The sequence below is a fragment of the Mus caroli genome, chromosome 11 (assembly GCF_900094665.2).
Source record: "Mus caroli chromosome 11, CAROLI_EIJ_v1.1, whole genome shotgun sequence".
In the NCBI taxonomy this organism is placed as follows: Eukaryota; Metazoa; Chordata; class Mammalia; order Rodentia; family Muridae; genus Mus; species Mus caroli.
The window spans coordinates 92,507,233-92,527,974 of NC_034580.1; the positions used below are offsets into that span (position 1 = coordinate 92,507,233).

The 20,742-nt window shown below is 44.7% G+C and overlaps 1 protein-coding gene across 3 annotated transcripts in view; it reads left to right on the forward strand.

Moving 5' to 3' along the window:
- Skap1 (src kinase associated phosphoprotein 1) overlaps positions 1–20,742 on the forward strand; it is a 296,003-nt gene that overhangs the window by 273,297 nt on the left and 1,964 nt on the right. For all 3 annotated transcript variants that reach the window (XM_021177551.2, XM_029484146.1, XM_029484147.1), the window contains one exon: positions 16,827–16,935. In XM_021177551.2, coding sequence (XP_021033210.1) covers positions 16,827–16,928 — 102 coding nt within the window. In that variant the 3' untranslated portion in view covers positions 16,929–16,935. The remainder of the gene's footprint in view (positions 1–16,826; positions 16,936–20,742) is intronic.

Sequence of the window (20,742 nt, forward strand, 5' to 3'; positions counted from 1 at the left end):
TTTGAGAGAGAGAAAGAAAGAGAGAACGTGCAATGATATTTCCTCTTTTAGGTGTGTTTAGTTGAATGTGAGAACACCACTCATAAAAACCCCTAAGTTAATCCCTTTGATTGCTTTAAAGGAAGAATTTATTTATTTATTTATTTATTTATTTTTAATTTCAGGGCTCTGAGGGAAAGGAGGTGTTTGGTGACATCTAGTGTCCATTTAGGACTTCCTCAGGCGTCATACCCCCGGCTTGACTGAGTGGGGGGGATGGGCTAAGGTTATTTGGGAGGTAATTTGGGAGTCGTAAGTGGGGAAATATAGGCCTGGGGCACAGACTGCCCAAACAGTGTGATGAAACTGATCAATGCCTGTCAAAGAACTATTATTCACCTCTGACCTAACCAAAGGGGTAGGCAGGGGTAGACCATCAGAAGCTATCTTTTCTTATTTATAATGGCATGGGGGAAACGCAGAAGGTGTCCCCGCCACCCCATTTCATGTTAACAAGCAGGTCAACACCGTGCTGTGATGACGAAGATGATGATGGTGGTGGTATTTTCTCTCATTAATAATCCCTTTGGGAAGCAGGAGTTAGGGGGATGCGAATGAGATTTGGGGTCAGCTGGAAGGCAGCGGTCATACACCGGTCAAATTCAGTGGAGGCCATTCCTTTCCCCCAGACAGGAACCAATCGTCTAGAACAAACCCTGGCAGCCTCATTCCTTCCAGGTAATTTTTATAAATGAGGGGATACCCATTCCAAGAGAGGACAAAAGGGAGAGGGTGCTTGTTTGTGTGCACATGCATGTACATAGGCCTGCGAGCAAGGGGCCAACTGCAGGACAGCCCCATCCCATTGAATCCTGGCTCTTTATTATAAAAACCCTTTAAGAGAGAGAGAATACAACTGCACTTTTCTCTTTAATCTCCTTATTTCTAAACTGTTGTCCTAGACAGGATCTTTCACTTTCAACACACACACACACACACACCAGAGTCAGGTAGAAAGTCCCACACCAGATGTTTACACAGAACCACGTAAGCCATGAAGGGGTTAGGTTAATGCTCAGAATCACCCAACGCTTTACAAACTCCAGCATAAAAAAAAAAAAAAAAGCCAGCCATTTATTTTGCAGTGAATTTATAACAAATGCTGTTAAAGGCTTCGTCTTTTGACAGAGGTAATAATAAATTCACTGTTAAAGACGGTAGTTTAATTCCTTACACCTCCAATACTGCACAGAGTAAACCATATTCATCACCGAGTAATTTTTTACCACATAAATCTTTAAAACTAACCGGCGAAGGCTGTTGAGACTGAAATATTGTGAATTTATTAGATATGCCCATGTAGTATTGGATTCAGAGGTTTCCATTCGAATATATTACAGGGAAAATTTGTGTCTTTAACTGTGACATTCCCTCCATTTCCTGCCGCCAGTCCTATAACAAGCTGCTCCTCCAGAGTCAGCTACACGTCGAATAGACAGAGATTTAGCAATAAAGTCCTCGCTAATCTGCCAGAGAGGCTAGATGACATTTCAGTGATGTGCCCTATTTAAAAGGAGTCGCGAAAGCTTTGTTTCTGTGCAATTACGTTCTCAGAAGGAACCCAGCCTCTCCTGCTAGGGTTTTTCCAGATCGTATGGTTTCAGCACTCCAACCAAACTTGCAAAATACTGAGGCGCATTATAGTCTCGTAGCAAACATACAGAGCAGTAATTTCTGTCGAAGTTGGAAGATTCATTATGGGAAGTCAGGGGCAACCGTGAGAATACAGAAAGCGAGAAGCTGCTGACATCCACGGACAGAAGATATTTAATACTAATTAAAAGATTGTATTGATTCTCAGACCAATAATAGATGGTGTCCTCAGAAAACTTGCTATTTTAAATTTTTTCATGTGACAAGACATATTAATGACAATTAAATCCTCAAGATTTGAGAAAAAAAAAAATCCTTTTGCCCTACTATATTTTGAGTGAAATTCTGAACTGATAAAAGAAAACTCCAAACTTTTCTCATAATTTACCAATTAAGCAATGTTTAAACTATAACAAATTGGTGATATTAAATTATATCTCCAGTTTATTTAGGGGATGGTGATATACTTAAATTAAAAATATTTTTTTTATTTAGAGATGCCCTTTTTTTTTTTTTTGCATAAAGGCACAAGAGTTTCTCTGTCCCTACTAATACACTGTGTTAGGGAGGAGTTCCAAATCCAGAAACTTCCATGGAGCTTTTATGCACTTTTCAATTTCTTTTTCAAGAAAATGAAACCAAATAGGTTCCTAACCACTCAACAAAGGAGAAGACTCTCCTGGCAGCTCAAGACTGCAGCCCATCGGGACAATTGTTAAAAGCCAGGACTCTACTGCAAAGATAAGCATAATACCAGCAATTAATATTCAGTGTTTCACATTCTAGTCGAGAGGGTGTGTTTTTCTTTGTGATGTGGCTCATAAGCTGAGGGTGTCGGGAGCCAGATTCCTCTCGTGCATGAGGATTAAGGGGGGAAAAAAATAGCAACAACAATCCTTCCCCCATCTGTAAATGAATGAACATCTTGATTTTATAGCTATTTGCTTTGTAAAACTGAGAACTGAAACAAAAATTACTGGATGCCTAAGTAACACTTTAATTCGGAATTCATTTACGCAGTAGCTATGGAGTTGTCACAAACCATAATGCAGTATTTAATTAAAATAACAGAAGTGCATCTAGATATGTCCTGGGGTAGCTATCACCAAATGATAGTCTGTGCCATCAGTATTTTGTTTATGAAATGGCAGATTCTAAGGTGCAGCAAGGCTGAGGCGAGAGCATAAACATTTTAAACTTGCATTTTTAGAAAGGTTCTTTTTTTTTCCTGCTGCATCATTAATTTTTTTCTTCTGTGGTGTGTGTGTGTGTGTGTGTGTGTGTGTGTGTGTGTGTGTGTGTAGTGCGGTGGGGGTGACTTCTGGGATTGTTTTGCTGTGGATAAAGATCTCTCTTTCTAACTCTTGCTTTTCAACTATTGACCTCCCAAGCCTCCAAGGCTGTGAAATCCTGTCTGTTGTCATGGAAAGGCTCATGAGGTTCACAGGAGTCACAGCAAGCGTGGGACATCTCAGGCAGAACTTGGACGTGGATTCCAGGAGGGTAGGCTCACTGCACCGGTTCCCACCGTCTTCCTTACACCTTTTCCATCCATAAAATGTTCCCATGCTTGCCTGTTCTACCCTGTGGATGCTCACCACAGATGCCTTCCCTTTTCATAAACGCATAGCATCTATCTTGCACGCACCCACCATCTATCTCCACGTTCACATCGGCTGTCCCCTCCACCTCCTTGTCTGCAGAATTATGTTCAGCAAGGTCCCGATTTATAGGAAATAAATAATGAAAATGGAAGGGACTGGGAAAGATAATCGAAACATTCAAATTGTTATTTTTCACTGTACTTTACACAAGCAGAGCATCTGTAAACACCTAGAGAAGGTGTCGTCTGGTCCCTAAAAAGCTTTGCCTCCAGAATACCCTGACCAAGTCCGTCTCTGTCAGCATTGCTTCATCTCTGCTCCAACTCTCCTGCTCTTGGAGGCTCCCGCCATCTGACCTTTTTAAAATGGTAATTCATACCCCGCTATTGTTGTCTTTCTATCTGATTCTTATTTATCCTGCGTATAATGGCGTGTTTGTCACCACTTACGCTCTGTAAGATAATTCTAAAGACAGTAACACAGAAACAAACATAGCAGTCACCTTCTTAAAGAAAGAAAGAAAAAAAGTCCTTGTGGTGGCAGTATGAAGATGTTCTGAGAATGGTCTCACAGCCCAATCCTACAGCTAGGGTCTCCTGGAAGGAGGATTTCTTCTACACTTGTAATTATTTTAGCCCCTTTCACAGGTCACATAAAAAGTTAATTTCAATCGCTGCTAATTTCCGTCCAACAAGAGCACGGTACTTTAAACCACCCAAAATAATTGGATTCAAAACAAATTTAGGAAATTGAGTGTGTTAGAAAGCAAATAAAAATATCCTTTTGGTAGGGAGGCGGGGTGAAAGTAGTAAAAATGGCCTTTTTCCCCCTCTCTCCCTTCTTTCCCCTTCACAACTTTGCCATTAAAGTTGCACCTACAGCTAGAAGTTTGTCCGTGAAAAATGGTCATTTTGTTTCTCTGCTCAAAGAATGTTATTAAAATGCTAATTTAAAAGAAAAAGGAGTTAAATATCTAGCGATGGTGCATTCTAATTGCAGCCATAATGAGCTCTCTAAATGTGCATGCCCCTGACACACACCAAGCATAAACAGCAGTAAACAGATCATTAGTACCCGCGTTCATTTATTCTGGCGACCTTACCATGACCCCACCGAGGGTAGGGTGAAAAGCAGGTGGATCTGGCTGTGACACCCCCTAGAGGGATCCAGGAAATGAAGCTATAAGCTGTTGTCATGGAAACGCCTATGTGTGCAGATGATGTAACACACCGACAGGCTGTAGGGCCCCCGCAACTGGGACGTTCGCCTTTCCCTCGCCGGAACAATCTTGAGGATTAAATTATTCATTTCTTTAATTCACAAAGCAAAAGGAATCCTAATTTTCTTGGTGATGTGCAACTCTCTCCCATTCATCTAGGGTCTAAAACACAGTGACTTGTCCCCTCTTTCACCCAACCCACATTCTAGTCCCAAATAGCTGAATTTGGCGAAATCAAGTGTGGAAATGCAGCAGGAATCCAACACTCAGTATCTGCACTACAAGGAAAGAAAACCTAAGGGTTTCTGCCCAAATTAAAAATGTAAAGTATTCTTTCCTGATTAGGGCACCTTGGGCAGGGATTAAATGTATACTGCTTTGTTTGTTGCAAAGCAGCAGCAGAGTTAGCCCTGAGAACTACCAAGCCCAAATTCAATGCCATGAGAACGGAGAGCCACAGACCCTAATGAGCACCTCACCCTAGCAAGGTGCAAAACAGAGATGAGAAACAAGCAGCTGCTCCCCCCTCCCACGCTCAATTGAGAGAATGGAGATTAATAAATATAATTCTTTGGAGAATGATTCCACTCTGTCCTACCCTGTTTTGCACCAAACAACCTCAATAACCTTACAGCAACAATAGAATAACTTTTCTTCTTCTTTTCTTCTTCTTCTTTTTTTTTTTTTAAAGGAAGCAGAAAAGACGATCTCTGGAAATTATTTTAAAATAAAAAATCTCCCAGCCTGTGCCTCCCTCCCGACCCCCCTCCCCATTGCACTTTAGATGAACCTGTGATATTGTAGCAATGGCCCTTGAAGTGCAGTGGGGAGGTGATTTAAGAGAATATTAAAGGCAATGTGGAGATTCAAGGCGCCTCTCTCAGGGAGATCTGGAGAAATACGCAGCACAGATGGGCCGAGCAGATTAAACATTTCCGTCACATTGTTTCCAAATTGTGTTGCGGTGCCTGAGGCTGGTACTGCGGTCAGAGCAAAACAGAGTGGCGGAGCTGCGAGCTGCACAGTTTATGGAATACATATTAATATGCCCGTCTCACATGGTATCACAATTCTATCAGCTCTGAAATGGGGCTGCCTCTATTGTTCCTGAATTCTGCACCGGGCACCTTGTTTCCTCCCGTCTGTAAATGTTTACCTTGCCTTTCCCCTCTCTCTGGTAGGTGAAGTGTAAGTTGTCTGCTCCATTCCTGGCTCTCTTTACAAACCTGCTTCTCTTTACCCCTCCCTCCATGATTTCTCTGTGGCCTCTGCTTGCACTGCACACAGTTTTTCACACACATTTCCATCACCAAGAGCATCTGGTGTGCACAGATCCTACACACCTCCCTGGCCTTGACTGCGAGGTCATGTGTTCATTCACACCCACTTCAGGACATTCAGGCTGTATCCTCCCTCTCGCTCAAGTGCTCCCAGGTCCTCTGTGTGGATCACACGGTCTCCTCAGAGCACTCTGTTCTTAAGCTGGCCTGGGCTTTGTAGACTTGTCCTTGTGAGCCCCCAACAGCTTTTGCTGACCTTCCAATGCGCTCTCTCTCTCTCTCTCTCTCTCTCTCTCTCTCTCTCTCTCTCTCTTAATAACACCTATCTCCTCAGACAAGCAGGTCCATCAGTCATCAGGATAGCAAGTTCCCTGAAACGTAACAATAAATAAAACTGGCTCAATTGGAGCAAATTTAATGACTCATTTGTGTTATGATCTATAGACCAAAATTCTGAATAATGGAAAAAGAGAAAATGATTGCCAGGAACCTTAAGCACAGTGTAAAATAGCCTGGAGAGGCTGCCAAATGACTCAAGGTTTTAGCTAAGCGCTGGGCTCCCATCCTTTCCAGTGTCACAAAACCACCAGCTAACCAGCCAACCATTTCCTTATCCCTTCAGGAAAAATCTCCTCACAGAATGGTTTGTGCTGAAAAATGGGTATGTCCGTCTTTGGTAAACAATTCTTCCTAGCTTTCTGCTTCCTGCAGATGGGAACTTGCTGAGCTAAACCCTCCAAGTTCTCTTAAAGCTTAGTCTATCTCAAAGAAAATTCCCAAAGCTGAATTTTAGGAGTTCAGATTTTGTAGGCCAATCCAGAAGGGGTGTGTGTGTGTGTGTGTGTGTGTGTGTGTGTGTTGATCTTGGAATATACAATCTACTCTGCTTAGGAATTTGAATTTCACATCTTTACTAATGATAATATATGGTAAATGGTCTCTATTAGGAGAAATAAGCAATCATAAACCAATACTTCCACGATTGATTGGATTTTCCCATACATATATCAGGCACTTATTGATCTTTTGTGTCCAAGCCTGATTGATTGTTTTCTTCAAGAGGGAGTCTCTCACTTACAACACTAACACAGTGAACTTTGATGGTTAAGAGAATAAAAGTCTCAAGTGTTCCAGGGCCTCTTGTTGCACAAAAGCTGAGAGGCCATTTTGATGTGAAAAAGGAATGTTTCCCTTAGGAACTCACCCGAGGCCTCCATAACAGAGCCTTCTCAATGGAGCTAAGCCCATCAGAGGCTTGTGCCAAAAGCCACTGAAATCTATGTGAGCCTTTTAAGTCAAAGTGTAAATGCTGGTCCCTATGACAGGCAAATATGGTCAGGAAGGGAGAGGATACAGGATTCAGGAAAGGACCCACACCTAGAAAACCCCAGCAAGCGAGGAACAAGGATTCTTGGTCGTCGTTGTTGTTAATTATATTTTGTTCAGTAAAGTTAGTAGGTGTCAATAATAGGACAAAGTCCAGACCTAGGCCATGAAATCCACTGTCTTTTCCTCTAGGGTGCTCGTCTGTAAACTGGGGAGGGTTCATAAACCCTTTGAGGATCTCATGAAGACTCCGGGCATGGGACCCACATATACTTCCGCCCAAAATGTAATGCCAATTTCGAGAATTCAGGAAAAAGTCTTTCCCATCCCTCCATAGACAGGGTAAGGGTTGACAGATTCCACTGTAAGACTTGAAGCCTTAAGAGGCTGTGAGCTCCCTTCTGTTGGAACAGCCTAGGGTTCATTGAGCCTAGAAATTGAATTCTCATCCCAAGACAGGATGGTCATTCCAGGTCATGTCTGTGCTACTCCAGGGGAGCCATGGAAGAGCTTATACAAATAGGAACCAGCAGGGAGGAGAGAGATTAAAATGTAGCAATCATGGAGTAGGGGTATTTAATCTCTTTTAAGGCTTATGATAGGCGCCTGCTGGTTTTCTCCCTGATGTCCCCTGACACCTACTGACAGGGTATTTACAGCACCACACAGGGGCTCAAGGCCCTGTGACAGGAGGAACACTGAGGAGGCCTATCATAGTCTTGAAGCCATAAACAGCAATAGGAAGACACTGGAGGCAGAGTCAAGCTGTGTGACATGCCTGTTGTTGATGACCATACTGCTTTTTGTTTATAGGATCGGCTGTTCTTTTTATGGCAGGTCTGGTGGGTTGGTTTTGTTGTTGTTTGGGGTTTTTTTGGCTTTGTTTTTCCTTGTTGATTGTGATCAGCAGCATACATCCCTTTAGGGCTGTGTGCCACCCCCCATAAACACTCCTGATTGTGGGTGACAGTGAGCACTGCGTGCAACTCAGGTTCATCCAACCTGCCATTCACCCAAGCCAATCGTTCCTCTGTCCTGATCATGGAGACCAAACACCAACTTTCATTTTCAAAACCTCTTCGCTGGGAGTAGAAGGGGTTCAGGGAGATTTGACAAGGTTCAAGTTGAGAGAAACAGATGTTTGATCTAAAGTGGAAAAAAGCAACATGCCATATTTATTTCTTCCAGATGAGATGTGATGTGAAGCAGAACATGTGAGGAGTTTTGTTGTAGGGTCTTGGTTTGTTTGTTTGAGTTTGGGTTTTTTGTTGTTTTTTTTTTTTTGAGGTTTTTTGTTTTTTTTTTTTTTAATCTAGAACTTATTCAAGTAATAATTCGGTACCATTAAGACCATTAAACCCAGCACTGGGGAGGCAGAGGCAGGCAGATTTCTGAGTTCGAGACCAGCCTGGTCTACAGAGTGAGTTCCCGAACAGCCAGGACTACACAGAGAAACCCTGTCTCGAAAACAAACAAACAAACAAACAAAAACAAACAACAACAAAAAGACCATTAAAGTCTCACCTTTAGCCTTCATAGTATACAGAGTCATGGAGTGGAGAACATGTGTAGTTTGGATGCCCCAATGATATACACAATGATATGTATAGGTATGTGTCCCCAGTTTGAAGGTAGAGACACTCCTGCGTTGAAGAAGTCTGTACATCTCCTGGGAGCCTCAAAGCACTCTTCAATTTTTTTTTTTCCAAACAGCTGGGCCAAGAGAAGTTCAGATTTTATGGGAAAAGCATTGATCCCAGAAACTCAGTTCAGTTCGATCCTAAAAACTAAAACCCAAGAATCAGCAACTTAATAAAAAAAGCAGTAAATTAGCACCTCTAGACAGTAGAAGAGTTCATTCAGAGCTTGGGTCTGCCTGGCTGAGCCAGTATTCTCTCCATTTTAATAGTTTAATAAAAATTAGCATAATTAACGAACATCTGTATGATCCAGAGTGGTGCAATTTGGCACTTGGAAACGAGGGCTTAAACATGATTGCTGTGAGTTTAATGTTGTTTTAATTCTTTTTGGCACTGTGCAGTGAAATAAACGTTTGGTGGTGATAGTTCTCGGCCGGATCTCATTTGCATTTTTCTCCCTTTGATTATGAGCAATTGTGGACTCCCCAGCAATTCATCAAAGTAGAAATTATTTTAAAATACCTCGTGGTGTTCAGACTGGGCTGGAGCAATGCATGGGGGGTGGTAGTGGGAGAGAAGGCTCGAAATTTCCATTCATGCTTTAAACCGCAGCCCTGCAGCCCTTTCTTCGGTATCCAACCAGGGGATGAAATCTGGAAAAGACAGTCGGATCCCAGGACCTGTAGGTGCTTTGATTAAGCTCCCAGGCTTCCACAGCACGACACATATGGTCTCTGAGACTCTGCTCTCCTCTTCACTCTTCTGCCGGCTCTTTTGTTTTGAAGGGCAGAGAGCTGCTCTCAACTCGTTTCTGGTCTCACCACTGTGCTGAGCCCACTCCATCTGTGGTCGGCAGGTCAGCGCTCCCCTCGAGCAAGAGCAACCTGACTGGGAGCCTGGCCTTGGCAGGTGCCCTGCTGAGCCTCATCTGCTTCCAGTGTGCACCCTCTATGAGTTGGCAGAGAGTACATCTCCAAGGCTTGGTCCCTCCTCCTGGCATCACAGCCAAAAGAGTCTGCAAAGTGTGAGTCAAAAGTCAAGGGTCATCTCAGCTAATCCCCGTAGGGCCAGTGCTTTATGGGAAGCCCTGCACACCTCACCGACACAAAAGCTTGACTTGAGGGAGTTAACTTTGGTCAGAAGACAGTCCGGCTCACCCTCTCTCTGCCTTGGAGAAAGCAAAGGAGCTGAGGCTAGTTCTTATGAGTTGCTGTGAGAGAGGAAGTCAAAGGGTCACAGCAAAGCCACGCAGATGTAGACATTCCTGTGGCTTGGCGCACATGGGGCAGCTCTAGGAGCAAACCTAAGACAGAAAGGATGAAGATGCAGTTCAGACTGAAAAACAAGCTAAAGGCAGAAACTGGGCTGACTTCAGCATGGGAAAATGAACCATGATGTCACTTGCATTGAGCTGGGCTTTGAAATGTCCTGTCAGACACAGACTGAGGTAGCCTGAGTGGGTGTCATATGCAGACACACTAAAGAGGGAGGTGGCCTGGTGGGGGAAGAAATGAGGAATAGTGCAAAGAGTGATGGACAGATGCGTTCAGTTATATAAGACGATGTTGTTGTTGTTTGGATTTTTTTTTTTTTGCCTGTGTATGTGGGTGTGTAAATTTTCACATGGGCATATTCAGGTGCACATGCATGTGTGTATGTGTGCATATATATAAAGGCCTGAAGTAGATATTAAGTGTCTTTCTTCTTCTGTGTGTTTGTTTTTTGGGTTGGTTCGGTTTGGTTTGTTTCTTTGTATTTTGAGCAGAGTCTCTCTGTCTAGCCCTGGCTGTGTTCCACCAGTCTGGCCTTGAACTCACAGAGCTCCATCTGCCTCTGTTTCCCAAGTGCTAGGACTAAAGGTGTGGACCACCACAACCGGCTCTGGGTATCTTTCTTTTTTTTTTTTTTTTTTTTGGTTTTTCGAGACAGGGTTTCTCTGTATAGCCCTGGCTGTCCTGGAACTCACTTTGTAGACCAGGCTGGCCTCGAACTCAGAAATCCGCCTGCCTCTGCCTCCCGAGTGCTGGGATTAAAGGCGTGCGCCACCACGGCCCGGCTTCTGGGTATCTTTCTTGATTGATTTCTACCTTGCACATTGAGGCAGGGTCTCTCCCTTGAGCCCAGAGCATCTAGCTGGCCTCCTGCTTCCCGTGTGCTGAGATTACCAGCAGCTGCTGTGCCCACCTGGCATTTATATGGATGCTGAAGATTGGAACTCAGGTCTTCATATTTGAAAGAGAGGCACTTCACCTATTGAGCAGCCTTCCTATCCTCTACCGAGTTTGCGTTGGGTGTGATCATGTGTATACGCGTTTTGATTTGGGGGAGGGGGTGGTTTTAGGTTTCTTTTGTTGGTAGTAGTTTGGCTTTTGATTTTGTTTTTGTTTGTTTTTGAGACAGTGTTTCACTTTGTAACCCAGGATGGTCTTGAATTCATAGCAATCTTTACTTCAGCCTCTACAATGCTGGGATAACAGGTATGAGCTATCACACTCAGCTCCTTTTAGGACCTTTTAAAATTCAGTCTTGGGGCTGGATAGATGGCTAAGCATTGACATGGTTGAGGGTATCTCTATTCTTACAGAGGATCCAAGTTTGGTTCCCAGTACCCACATGTGGCAGCTGACAACTGCTTATAACTCCCGTTCCAAGGGATTCAACGCCCTCTTCTGGCACATGTGCATAGATAAATACATATATAGATAGAATGATAGCTAGACAATAGATGGATGGATAGATAGGTAGGTAGATAGATGGATGGATGGATGGATGGATGGATAGATGGATGGATGGATAGATAGATAGATAGATAAGTTGATGTGATTTATATGATGTGATATGATTTATATGATATCAGTCTTAGTAAGTTCTGGGCTAACTTGAGCTAACAAGTGAGAGAGGCTCTGCTCCAAAAGGGAAACAAAGTCCTTAAAGAATTAGTTCAGTAGTCACTCACTGTCTCATGACTGTGGCATCTGAGACTTAGCAGGTAGGAAGCCATTTGGGGCCACTGTCCCCAATCGCAGCTGGTCTCTTTCTGCCACAACCTGTTCAGACACTGGGGAAGTATGTAGGAATTGGTTTAGATGCAGTCTGTTCAGTTGAGAGTGCAAATTCTTACTGCCCCATCATTTCTCCGTGGCCTCACTTAAAATGCATTTCTACGGACCCACTCTGTGCTTCCTGCTAAGAGCTCAACAAACAAAACCAACAAGGGCCAGCCAGCATTTAAAAAAACGTGCTTGTCCTAGTTAGCATTAACTGTGAACTTGACATAGTCTATAATCATCTGGGGGTGGGGGAGTCTGGATTTAATAATTTTTTATCACATTGTACTGTGGTCATATCTATGAAAGATTGTCTTCATGGACTTTTTATATATATATATATGCTTTGCCTACATATATGTCTATGTACCATGCTGGGTACCTGGTGCATGCGAAGGTCAGAAGGGGGAATTGGATCTCCTGGAACTGGGGTTATGGACAGTCATGAGGCACCGTGTGGATTCTAGGAATTGGACCTAGGTCCTCTGGAAGAGCAATCAGTGCTCTTAACCACTGAGCCACCTCTCCATCCCTGCCTTGAGGGTACCACCCATAGGCACTGGTCAAGGCATCCACAGGCTATGAGCAAGCCAATCGGTGAGCCAGCAGCAGCATTCCTCCATAGTTGCAGCTTTAAGCTCCTATCCTGGCTTCTCTCAGTAGTATGGAAGTATAATATAAAGTAAACTCTTTTCTACTTGTCTTAGTTACAATGTTATTGCTAAGAAGAGACACCATGACCAGGGCCACACTCATTTAAAATGCATTTAATCCGGGCTTGTTCACAGTTTCAGAAGGTTAGCCCATGACCATCATGGCAGGAAGTAGCCAAGCCAGGCTCTGGAGTAGTAGCTTTATACCCTGAGCAGCAGGCAGCAGGCAGCAGGCAGCAGGCAGGGGTGGGGGTTGCGGGGACTAGACATGGTATGAGCTTTTGAAAGCCTATTCCCAGTGACATGCCTTCTCCAAAAGGCCACACCTCCTAATCCTTCCAGCTGTGGACTAAGCATGCAAATACTTGAGCTTCAGGGTGCCATTCTCATTCAAACCACACCACCCCTCTAAGTTGCTTCTGGTCGGAGTGTTTTACCACAGCAACAAAACAGAAACTAGACAATATCTAAACCAGGTGTGGTGGTAAACATCTGTTGCCCTGGCACTCTGGAGGCAGAAGGATCAGGAGTTCAAGGGCAGCCTGGGCTACACAAGCTGTATAAAAAGAAAACGGAGAGGGCACTGGGCACTTCCCATCCAGCGATTAGCACCGAGCAGAAGGCAGTGTGGTGAACTCTTCTGGGAAAGCACAGTAGATAATAGAACGGAGCCCTCAGACACAGTCAGAGTGGCCAGGGGATGCATCTTAGAACGCGTGACTCGGGAATTGAAATCTGCAGGCTGCTTAGAAGTGAGTCCCGTGGCATGGAGACATAGAGGCTATAAAAACAGAAGGAAGGCCACATGAGAGAACCCGTAGCCTGTGTAAGCAACCTAGGAGAGTTCTGTTCTACTGAGGAGGTGGGTGACAACACCTAGTACCTCGCGGGACAGAATCACAAGGAGCTTTACCCATCCTTTAAGAAGCTGGCAAGATGAAGGTGTAGGGTTGTGTTGCTGTCCATGGTCTATCTGTCACTGGAGACCAGGCTGAGGTCTGTGGTACATGCTGATGCCGGAGAGACCTCATGGAAGTCCGTGATCCACGCCCCCACTGGTTATAAAGGGCAAGAAAGCTACTTTTGTAGCGGTAACTGCAAAATGATGGCTTCAGACTCACAGTTGAAAAAAGTCATAGAAGGCTTTTATACTAACCCCTACCTCCCTTTATGTCTTCCTCCCCTCCCAAAAAGTAACGGTCTAGACAGGAAGCCGGAGAAAAGTCTTAAAAATTGTGATAAGGAAGTTGAGGTGTTGTTCTCCACAATTGAGGTCTTTGGCAGGGATGCAGATGGAGGGGGATGCAGTTTTCTTTAAGGGGCTGGCCAAGTATGGAAAACACAATTGGACTTGTGTTTGCGAGGGGCGGGGGAATTGAAGTTTTTTTCTTGGGGGGGGGGATCACAAGGGTGGGAAGCTGATCTAGATGGACTGGGAAGTGAGTGTGACGGAGATACATTATGTGAAATTTCCAAATAATTAATAAAAATATTATGTTTGAAAAAAAAAAAAGAAATTATCAAGAGCCAGGCATTGTGTTACACTGCCTTTCATCCCAGCACACAGGAGGCAGCGGCAAGTGGGTCTCTGTGAGTTCAAGACCAGCCTAGTCTACAGAGTAAGTTCAAGTACACCAAGAGCTACCCTGTGACAAAAAGAAAAAAGTTGTCAAGAGGCAATGAGAACTCACACACACACACACACACAGAGGTTCCCACAGAGTAGCAGCATTCTCTGTGCAATTATAAATCCTGGTGCAGGATGAAGAGTAGGTGAGGAAGACAGGGGAGTGCAGGCACAGAGAACAACTGTGGAATGTTTCCGTATCCCCCGTGCGAGCATAACGTGACTCTAGGGTATTAGCAATAGAGAAGTGGGCAGATTTTCAGTCAACTTTTAGAGAGGGAATTAACAGCACACGGGATTGAGTAGAAGGAAGAGGTGACATTGGGGAGGACTGTATAAGCAAGGGCATCTCGGCACTACTCACTGAGGTCAAGAACCAGAGGAGTGGAGCTGGGGACAGGAGCTGGGGACAGGAGCTGGGCCAGGAGCTGGGCCAGGAGCCGGCTGATGGGTTAGGCTTAGGGCTAGAGCTAAAACTTCAGCAGCTTGGTGGACAATGTACTTGGTGTTTTACTTTTTCTTTGTTTGGTTTTTGTTTTGTTTTTCAAGACAGGGTTTCTCTGTGTAGCCCTGGCTGTCCCGGAACTCACTCTGTAGACCAGGCCAGCCTCGAACTCAGAGATCTGCCTGCTTCTGCTTCCCAAATGCTGGGATTAAGGGCGTGCGCCACCAAGGCCTGGCTTGGTGTTTTCCCTGTTGAGGCAAGCAGCAGAGTAACACTGGAAACAAAAAGATCACCAGTTAAAAATAGGGAGCCTGATTTGAACATGTCCTCAATCCGTTCTTTTTTTTTTCCCCCTCTTAAATCTCAACCACCAACAGTGCAAAATGTGGGTCGCATCTTGCTCCCAGACCCAGTTGAAATAAAACACCCTCAGGCCTTTTCTTATTTGTTCCCTCCCTTCCAATATTACCTTCCTTACAGGTATGCCTGCCCACACCCATGCCCCGTCCCCACCTCTTCTAGGCTTAGGACACTGTGGTCCCACTCTCATCCTCACAGCATGGAGAGGGAGATACCAGGAGAACCTGAGGCCACAGGGCTGCCAAAAGGCCAACTGAGGATTTGCTCCAGCCTATCTGACTCCAACAGCCATTACTCTGCCCCATAAACTCCCAAGAACAAGCAGGGTTTCAAGCCATCCTTGTGTCCCTTGAGGAACCCCAGATAGCACTCTGCACAAGGAAGATGCTTGATGGATAGTATTGACCTGAACTATGACCTGTCACCCTGAAGCATCTTTAGTGTTTCTGGCATTTAGCTAGTGTTCAGCCCTCTCTAAAGAAGCCATAGCATTCACTTGGTTAAAGGGGAGGAGTCTAGAAAGATAGTTCAGCATCTAAGCGCACATACTGTTCTTTCAGAAGACCTGAGTTCAATTCCCAGCAACAACATCAGGTGACTCACAACCGCCTTTAACACTCTCTAGGGAGATCTGACTCCTCTGCCCAAGGGCACCTGTACTCACATATATCCCCAGACCCCCACACATAAACACACACATGATTAAAAAATAATAAAAGTCAATCTTAAAAAATAATAAAATTATTTTTAAAGGGAGAAAAGCAAGATGTGGTACTTTATGCCTTTAAATCTGCACTGGTCTACATAGTGAGTTCTAGGCCAGTCGAGGCTATATAGTAAGATCCTGTCTCAAAAAAATAAAAAAGAGAGAGAGGAAAGATTTTTTTTATATTTTTTTTATTATGTATTTTCCTCAATTACATTTCCAATGCTATCCCAAAAGTCTCCCATACCCNCCCCCCCCCCCACTTCCCTACCCACCCATTCCCATTTTTTGGCCCTGGCGTTCCCCTGTACTGGGGCATATAAAGTTTGCGTGTCCAATGGGCCTCTCTTTCCAGTGATGGCCGACTAGGCCATCTTCTGATACATATGCAGCTAGAGTCAAGAGCTCCGGGGTACTGGTTAGTTCATATTGTTGTTGCACCTACAGGGTTGCAGATCTCTTTAGCTCCTTGGATACTTTCTCTAGCTCCTCCATTGGGGGCCCTGTGATCCATCCAATAGCTGACTGTGAGAATCCACTTATGTGTTTGCTAGGCCCCGAGAGGAAAGATTTTTAAAAAGCATTTGTGTAGTGGTGGATACCTAAAATTCTAGTCCTCAGGAGTCAGAGGCCAGAAGATCAAAAGTCCAAGGCCAACCTGGACTGCACAGTGAATCCCTACCTTTAGAAAAATATAAAGCTGTTAGGGGCTGGAGAGATGGCTCAGAGGTTAAGAGGCCCGCTCTTCCAGAGGTCCTGAGTTCAATTCCCAACAACCATGTGGGAACTAAACATCTGTCATGGAATCCAGTGCCTCTTCTGGTGTGTCTGAAGGCAGCTCGTATATATAAAACAAATAAGTAAATCTTAAAGAGAGAGAAAGTTTGTTTCTTTAAAAAAAATTTTAAAAAGTATTTACTGTTCTTGCAGAGGACCTGAGTCTGGCCCCCAGCACCCTTGTCAGCAGCTCACAGCCAACCACCTCTAACACACACACACACACACACACACACACACACACTTAAAAATAAAATGTTTGGGTTGTTAGATTCAGCAGTAGCATCAAGTATGCTCATCACCATGCAGTGAGGATTACAGCAAAACGAACACGCTTCTCTTTGTCCTCTGGATGACTTTGGTCTATCTAGAGATGATCTTAGGAAGGGTGTTCACAGTTCTTTCTGGCAGCCAGCAAAGAACCCAGCCGCTGACTCTCCCAGCGCTGACACTGTGTGAAGTTTGTAGGAGCATGTATCCAACCACTGCCATCTTCTTTTCCCTCTTCAGGAGTACAACATGTACGGCTGGTGGGTAGGAGAGCTGAACAGCGTCATCGGAATTGTTCCAAAGGACTATCTCACCACCGCCTTTGAAATGGAAGGAAGATGAAGCCCAGGTATCCGTATCGGCGTCCAAGAGCCGCCCTTAGTTTAGTGGAGTTTGTTGGCCATGACTTCACTAGCTGTGTGGTCATCACTGAAGCAGCCTTTCCTTCTTCTCCAAAAATGATGTTAAGAATTCAGATGAGGCCGGGCGTGGTGGCACACGCCTTTAATCCCAGCACTCGGGGGGGGGGGGGCAGAGGCAGGGGGATTTCTAAGTTAGAGGCCAGCCTGGTCTACAAAGTGAGTTCCAGGACAGCCAGGGCTACACAGAGAAACCCTGTCTCAAAAAAACCAAAAAAAAAAAAATTTAGGGCTGGTGAGATGGCTCAGCGGTTAAGAGCACTGACTGGAGGTCCTGAGTTCAAATCCCAGCAACCACATGGTGGCTCACAACCACCTGTAATGAGATCTGAAGACAGCTACAGTGTACTTACATATAATAAATAAATAAAATCTTTAAAAAAAATTTTTTAAATTAAAAAATAAGAGAATTCAGATGAGAGGGGGTGGGTATGAGCAATAGCATGTGTAATATTCTCAAAGACTAAAATATAATAAATAAGTTAAAGTGAAGAAGGGAATGAGAGTCAGGCAGTGGTGGCCCATGCCTTTAGTCCCAGCACTCAGGAGACAGAGATAGGCAGATCTCTGAGTTTGAGGTCAGCCTGGTCTACAGAGTGAGTTCTAGGACATCTGGGGGTATGAAAAGAAATCCTGTCTTGGGAAAAAAAAAAAGGAAAGAAAAAAAGAAAAGAAAATGGGTGGGCTAGAGATGTATGTGGGTTGGTAGACTACATATCTGGCATGCATGACGCCTCTCTCATCCCCAGCACCACATAAAACTGGACACACTTGTGCATACCTATAACCCGAGCCCTGGAGGTAGAACTGGAGGATCACAAGTCCAAGGTTATCCTCGGCTACATAGCAAATTCTAACTCAGCCTGGGCTACTTGAAACCCATGGTCAGGGGACGAGTGTGGAATTTTGTTTCCCTAAATTTAGGGACTAGGTCACTTAGCACTGGGCTCAACTGAAAGTGACAGACCATTCAAAATAGCAATGATTTGACCCATGAATTTATGTTGCTCCTTTATGTAAATCTAGAAGCAAACGGCCAGAGGCATTTGGGTTCTGTGAGGCTTCTCCTTGGGCCCCACTGTGTGTGGCCAGTATTTCCCAGGCAGGGCACAATGGATGCTTCAGCTCTCTGCTTCCTGTGTTGCCATCCTAGTCAGTGGGGAAGATAAAGGCCTAAAGGGGGCTGGAGAGCCAGCTAGGTGTTTAAAGACATGTACTGCTCTGCCAGAGAACCTGAGTTTGATTTCCAGGACCCGTCTTTAGTGTTCTAGCATGTTGGTTAGTACCCAGCAGTCTCTAAAGAAGCCATAGCATTCTGCTTGGTTTGGCAGAGAGGGAGACAGGCAGGAGAGATGGCTCAGCATCTATGAGCACTGGTTACTCTTCCAGAGGACCAGGGTTCCATTCCCAGGATCCACATGGCAGCTCACAACCCCAGTTCCAGGAGATTCGATGCCCTCTTCTGGCTTCTGTGGGCACTGCACGTACATGATGCACAGATGCACATACAGGTGGGACACCCACACATAAAATTCATCTATTTTGGTTATTTTTTTGGTTTTCTGAGACAGGGTTTCTCTGTATATCTCTGGCTGTCTTGGAACTCACTCTGTAGACCAGGCTGGCCTCAAACTCAGAAATCTGCCTGCCTCTGCTTCCCGAGTGCTGGGATCAAAGGCATGCACCACCACTGCCTGGCAAAATTCACTTTTTTAAAGAAGTTGGAAAACAACTCAGGAAAAACAGCCAACATTGACCTCTGGCCTCCACATGCATACACATATGTACATGAGTACCAGCACATACATGTGTATATACCTACACCATCATGTTCATAACACTACACACCACACCCATAGAAATTTTCAGTCTTTTATGAGAATTCCTAGGAATATAATCAAATTAACTTTTAACAGCTACTTGGGAGGCTGAGGCAGGAGGATCGTGAATTCAAGGCACCCTGGGCTGCAGATCAAGACCCACAATATATAGAGATGTAACTTTTAAGTAATAAAGCATATGCATTAAGCTTTTTGAGCTGCTGGGCAGTGGTGGCACATGCCTTTGATTCCAGCACTTGGGAGGCAGAGGCAGGCGGATTTCTGAGTTTGAGGCCAGCCTGGTCTACAGAGTGAGTTCTAGGACAACCAGGGCTACACAGAGAAACCCTGTCTCAAAAAACCAAAAAAAAATTTTATGAGCAAGAACACCATGCTTTGGTAGATTGTTTTGGTTTGGTTTTTGCTTTGTTTTGGGTTTTGTTTTTGTTTTTGTTTGTTTGTTTTTTGATAGTGTGTGTGTGTGTGTGTGTGTGTGTGTCTGTAGGTGTTACTGGGAATTGAATCTAGGACTTTCTACATACTAGTCAAGAGCTCTGTCACTGAGTTAGCTAGCCCCCACATGGTGTTTTAAAATAGCAGGCATGCTCAGCATGAGTGGGGTAGCAATGGGAGCCACCTTGATGGTCAGTGGGTCTAGAATTTAGAACGGTAAAAGAGTATTCATGACTAGCTTGATGTCAGGATTTCCATCTTCCGGCTGAACAAGGGGTCAGCCTTTACTGGCAGGGCGCGGCACACCATCAGTGTGACAGTGATAGGATCTGTCCTGGAGCCTTCTCACCCAGGCCCCTCCCTAGTCTGCAGCAACTGAGTGAACTCAGTCAGGAACATACACAAGATAGACCTTGGCTCCCCAGTGCTCGCTCTTGTGAGATCACCGAGCCCCAGTTCGGGCCTGTTACTCCAGGTTTGACTTCACGACATCCCTAAAGAGGACGGTTTACTGGCCACGGGTGCAGAGAGGCAGGGATCCTTCTGCCAAATCTGAACAAAACACTTTCTTTCACTTTGTCGTTTATTTGAAGTGTAGCTCTTCATTCCCTTTAAACCCAACACTTCCTCTTCTCGGAATCGATCCCATGGCTGTCCTTTGCACATGTGCCAAATGGTACAGACATGAGCAGAGGCATTCGTCTAGGAAGGGATTAGAGACAAACTGGATGTCCAAGAGAACAGGCAAGAAACTGTAGGGCATTCGGGGATTTGAGCACTCCCCAGCAGTAAAAGCAAAGGAATGCTCTTACAAATACGTTTCAGGATAGACCAGTTAAGTACAAAGATCAGCAGTGGAGGGCAAGCCAACCGCAAGCTTCCTTGTAGAAAACAGGCGTGGAAGAGAGCTGTTGTTCATGGCTCATGCATGCCTGTAATCCCAGAACGCAGGGCAACTGCCCTAGACTGTAAACCAGATATGGGCTGAGTAACAAGGCAGCTGGGTTCCAGAGTGAGACCTCGTCTCAAAAGACCACGCAGAGTAGATTTACAGAGCTATTTGTTTATGCATGTATGAAATACCTCTGGAAGGAGAAAGAACAGAATCAGTCACCTCTAAGGACAGGAAAAAAAAAAAAAACAAACAAACAAACAAACACACGGCTCTGAGACAGGGTAACAGGAAAGGGGTTTACTGCCATTTGTAAATCTACCTTTTAATTTTTTATTATTTTTTCTATTATGGGAGGTTCTGGACATGCATGTAGGTGCCAATGGAGGCCAGAAGAGGGCGTTAGATCCCCTGAACCTGGATTAGTAAACGACTGTAAGCCACCATGTGAGTGCTGGGAACCAAAGTAGGTCTTCTGCAAGAGCAGAAAGTGTCCTTGACCACTGAGCCATCTCTCCAGACTTCTCCCCACCCCCGTTTTGTTGTTGTTGTTGTTGTTTTCGGGGGAAGGG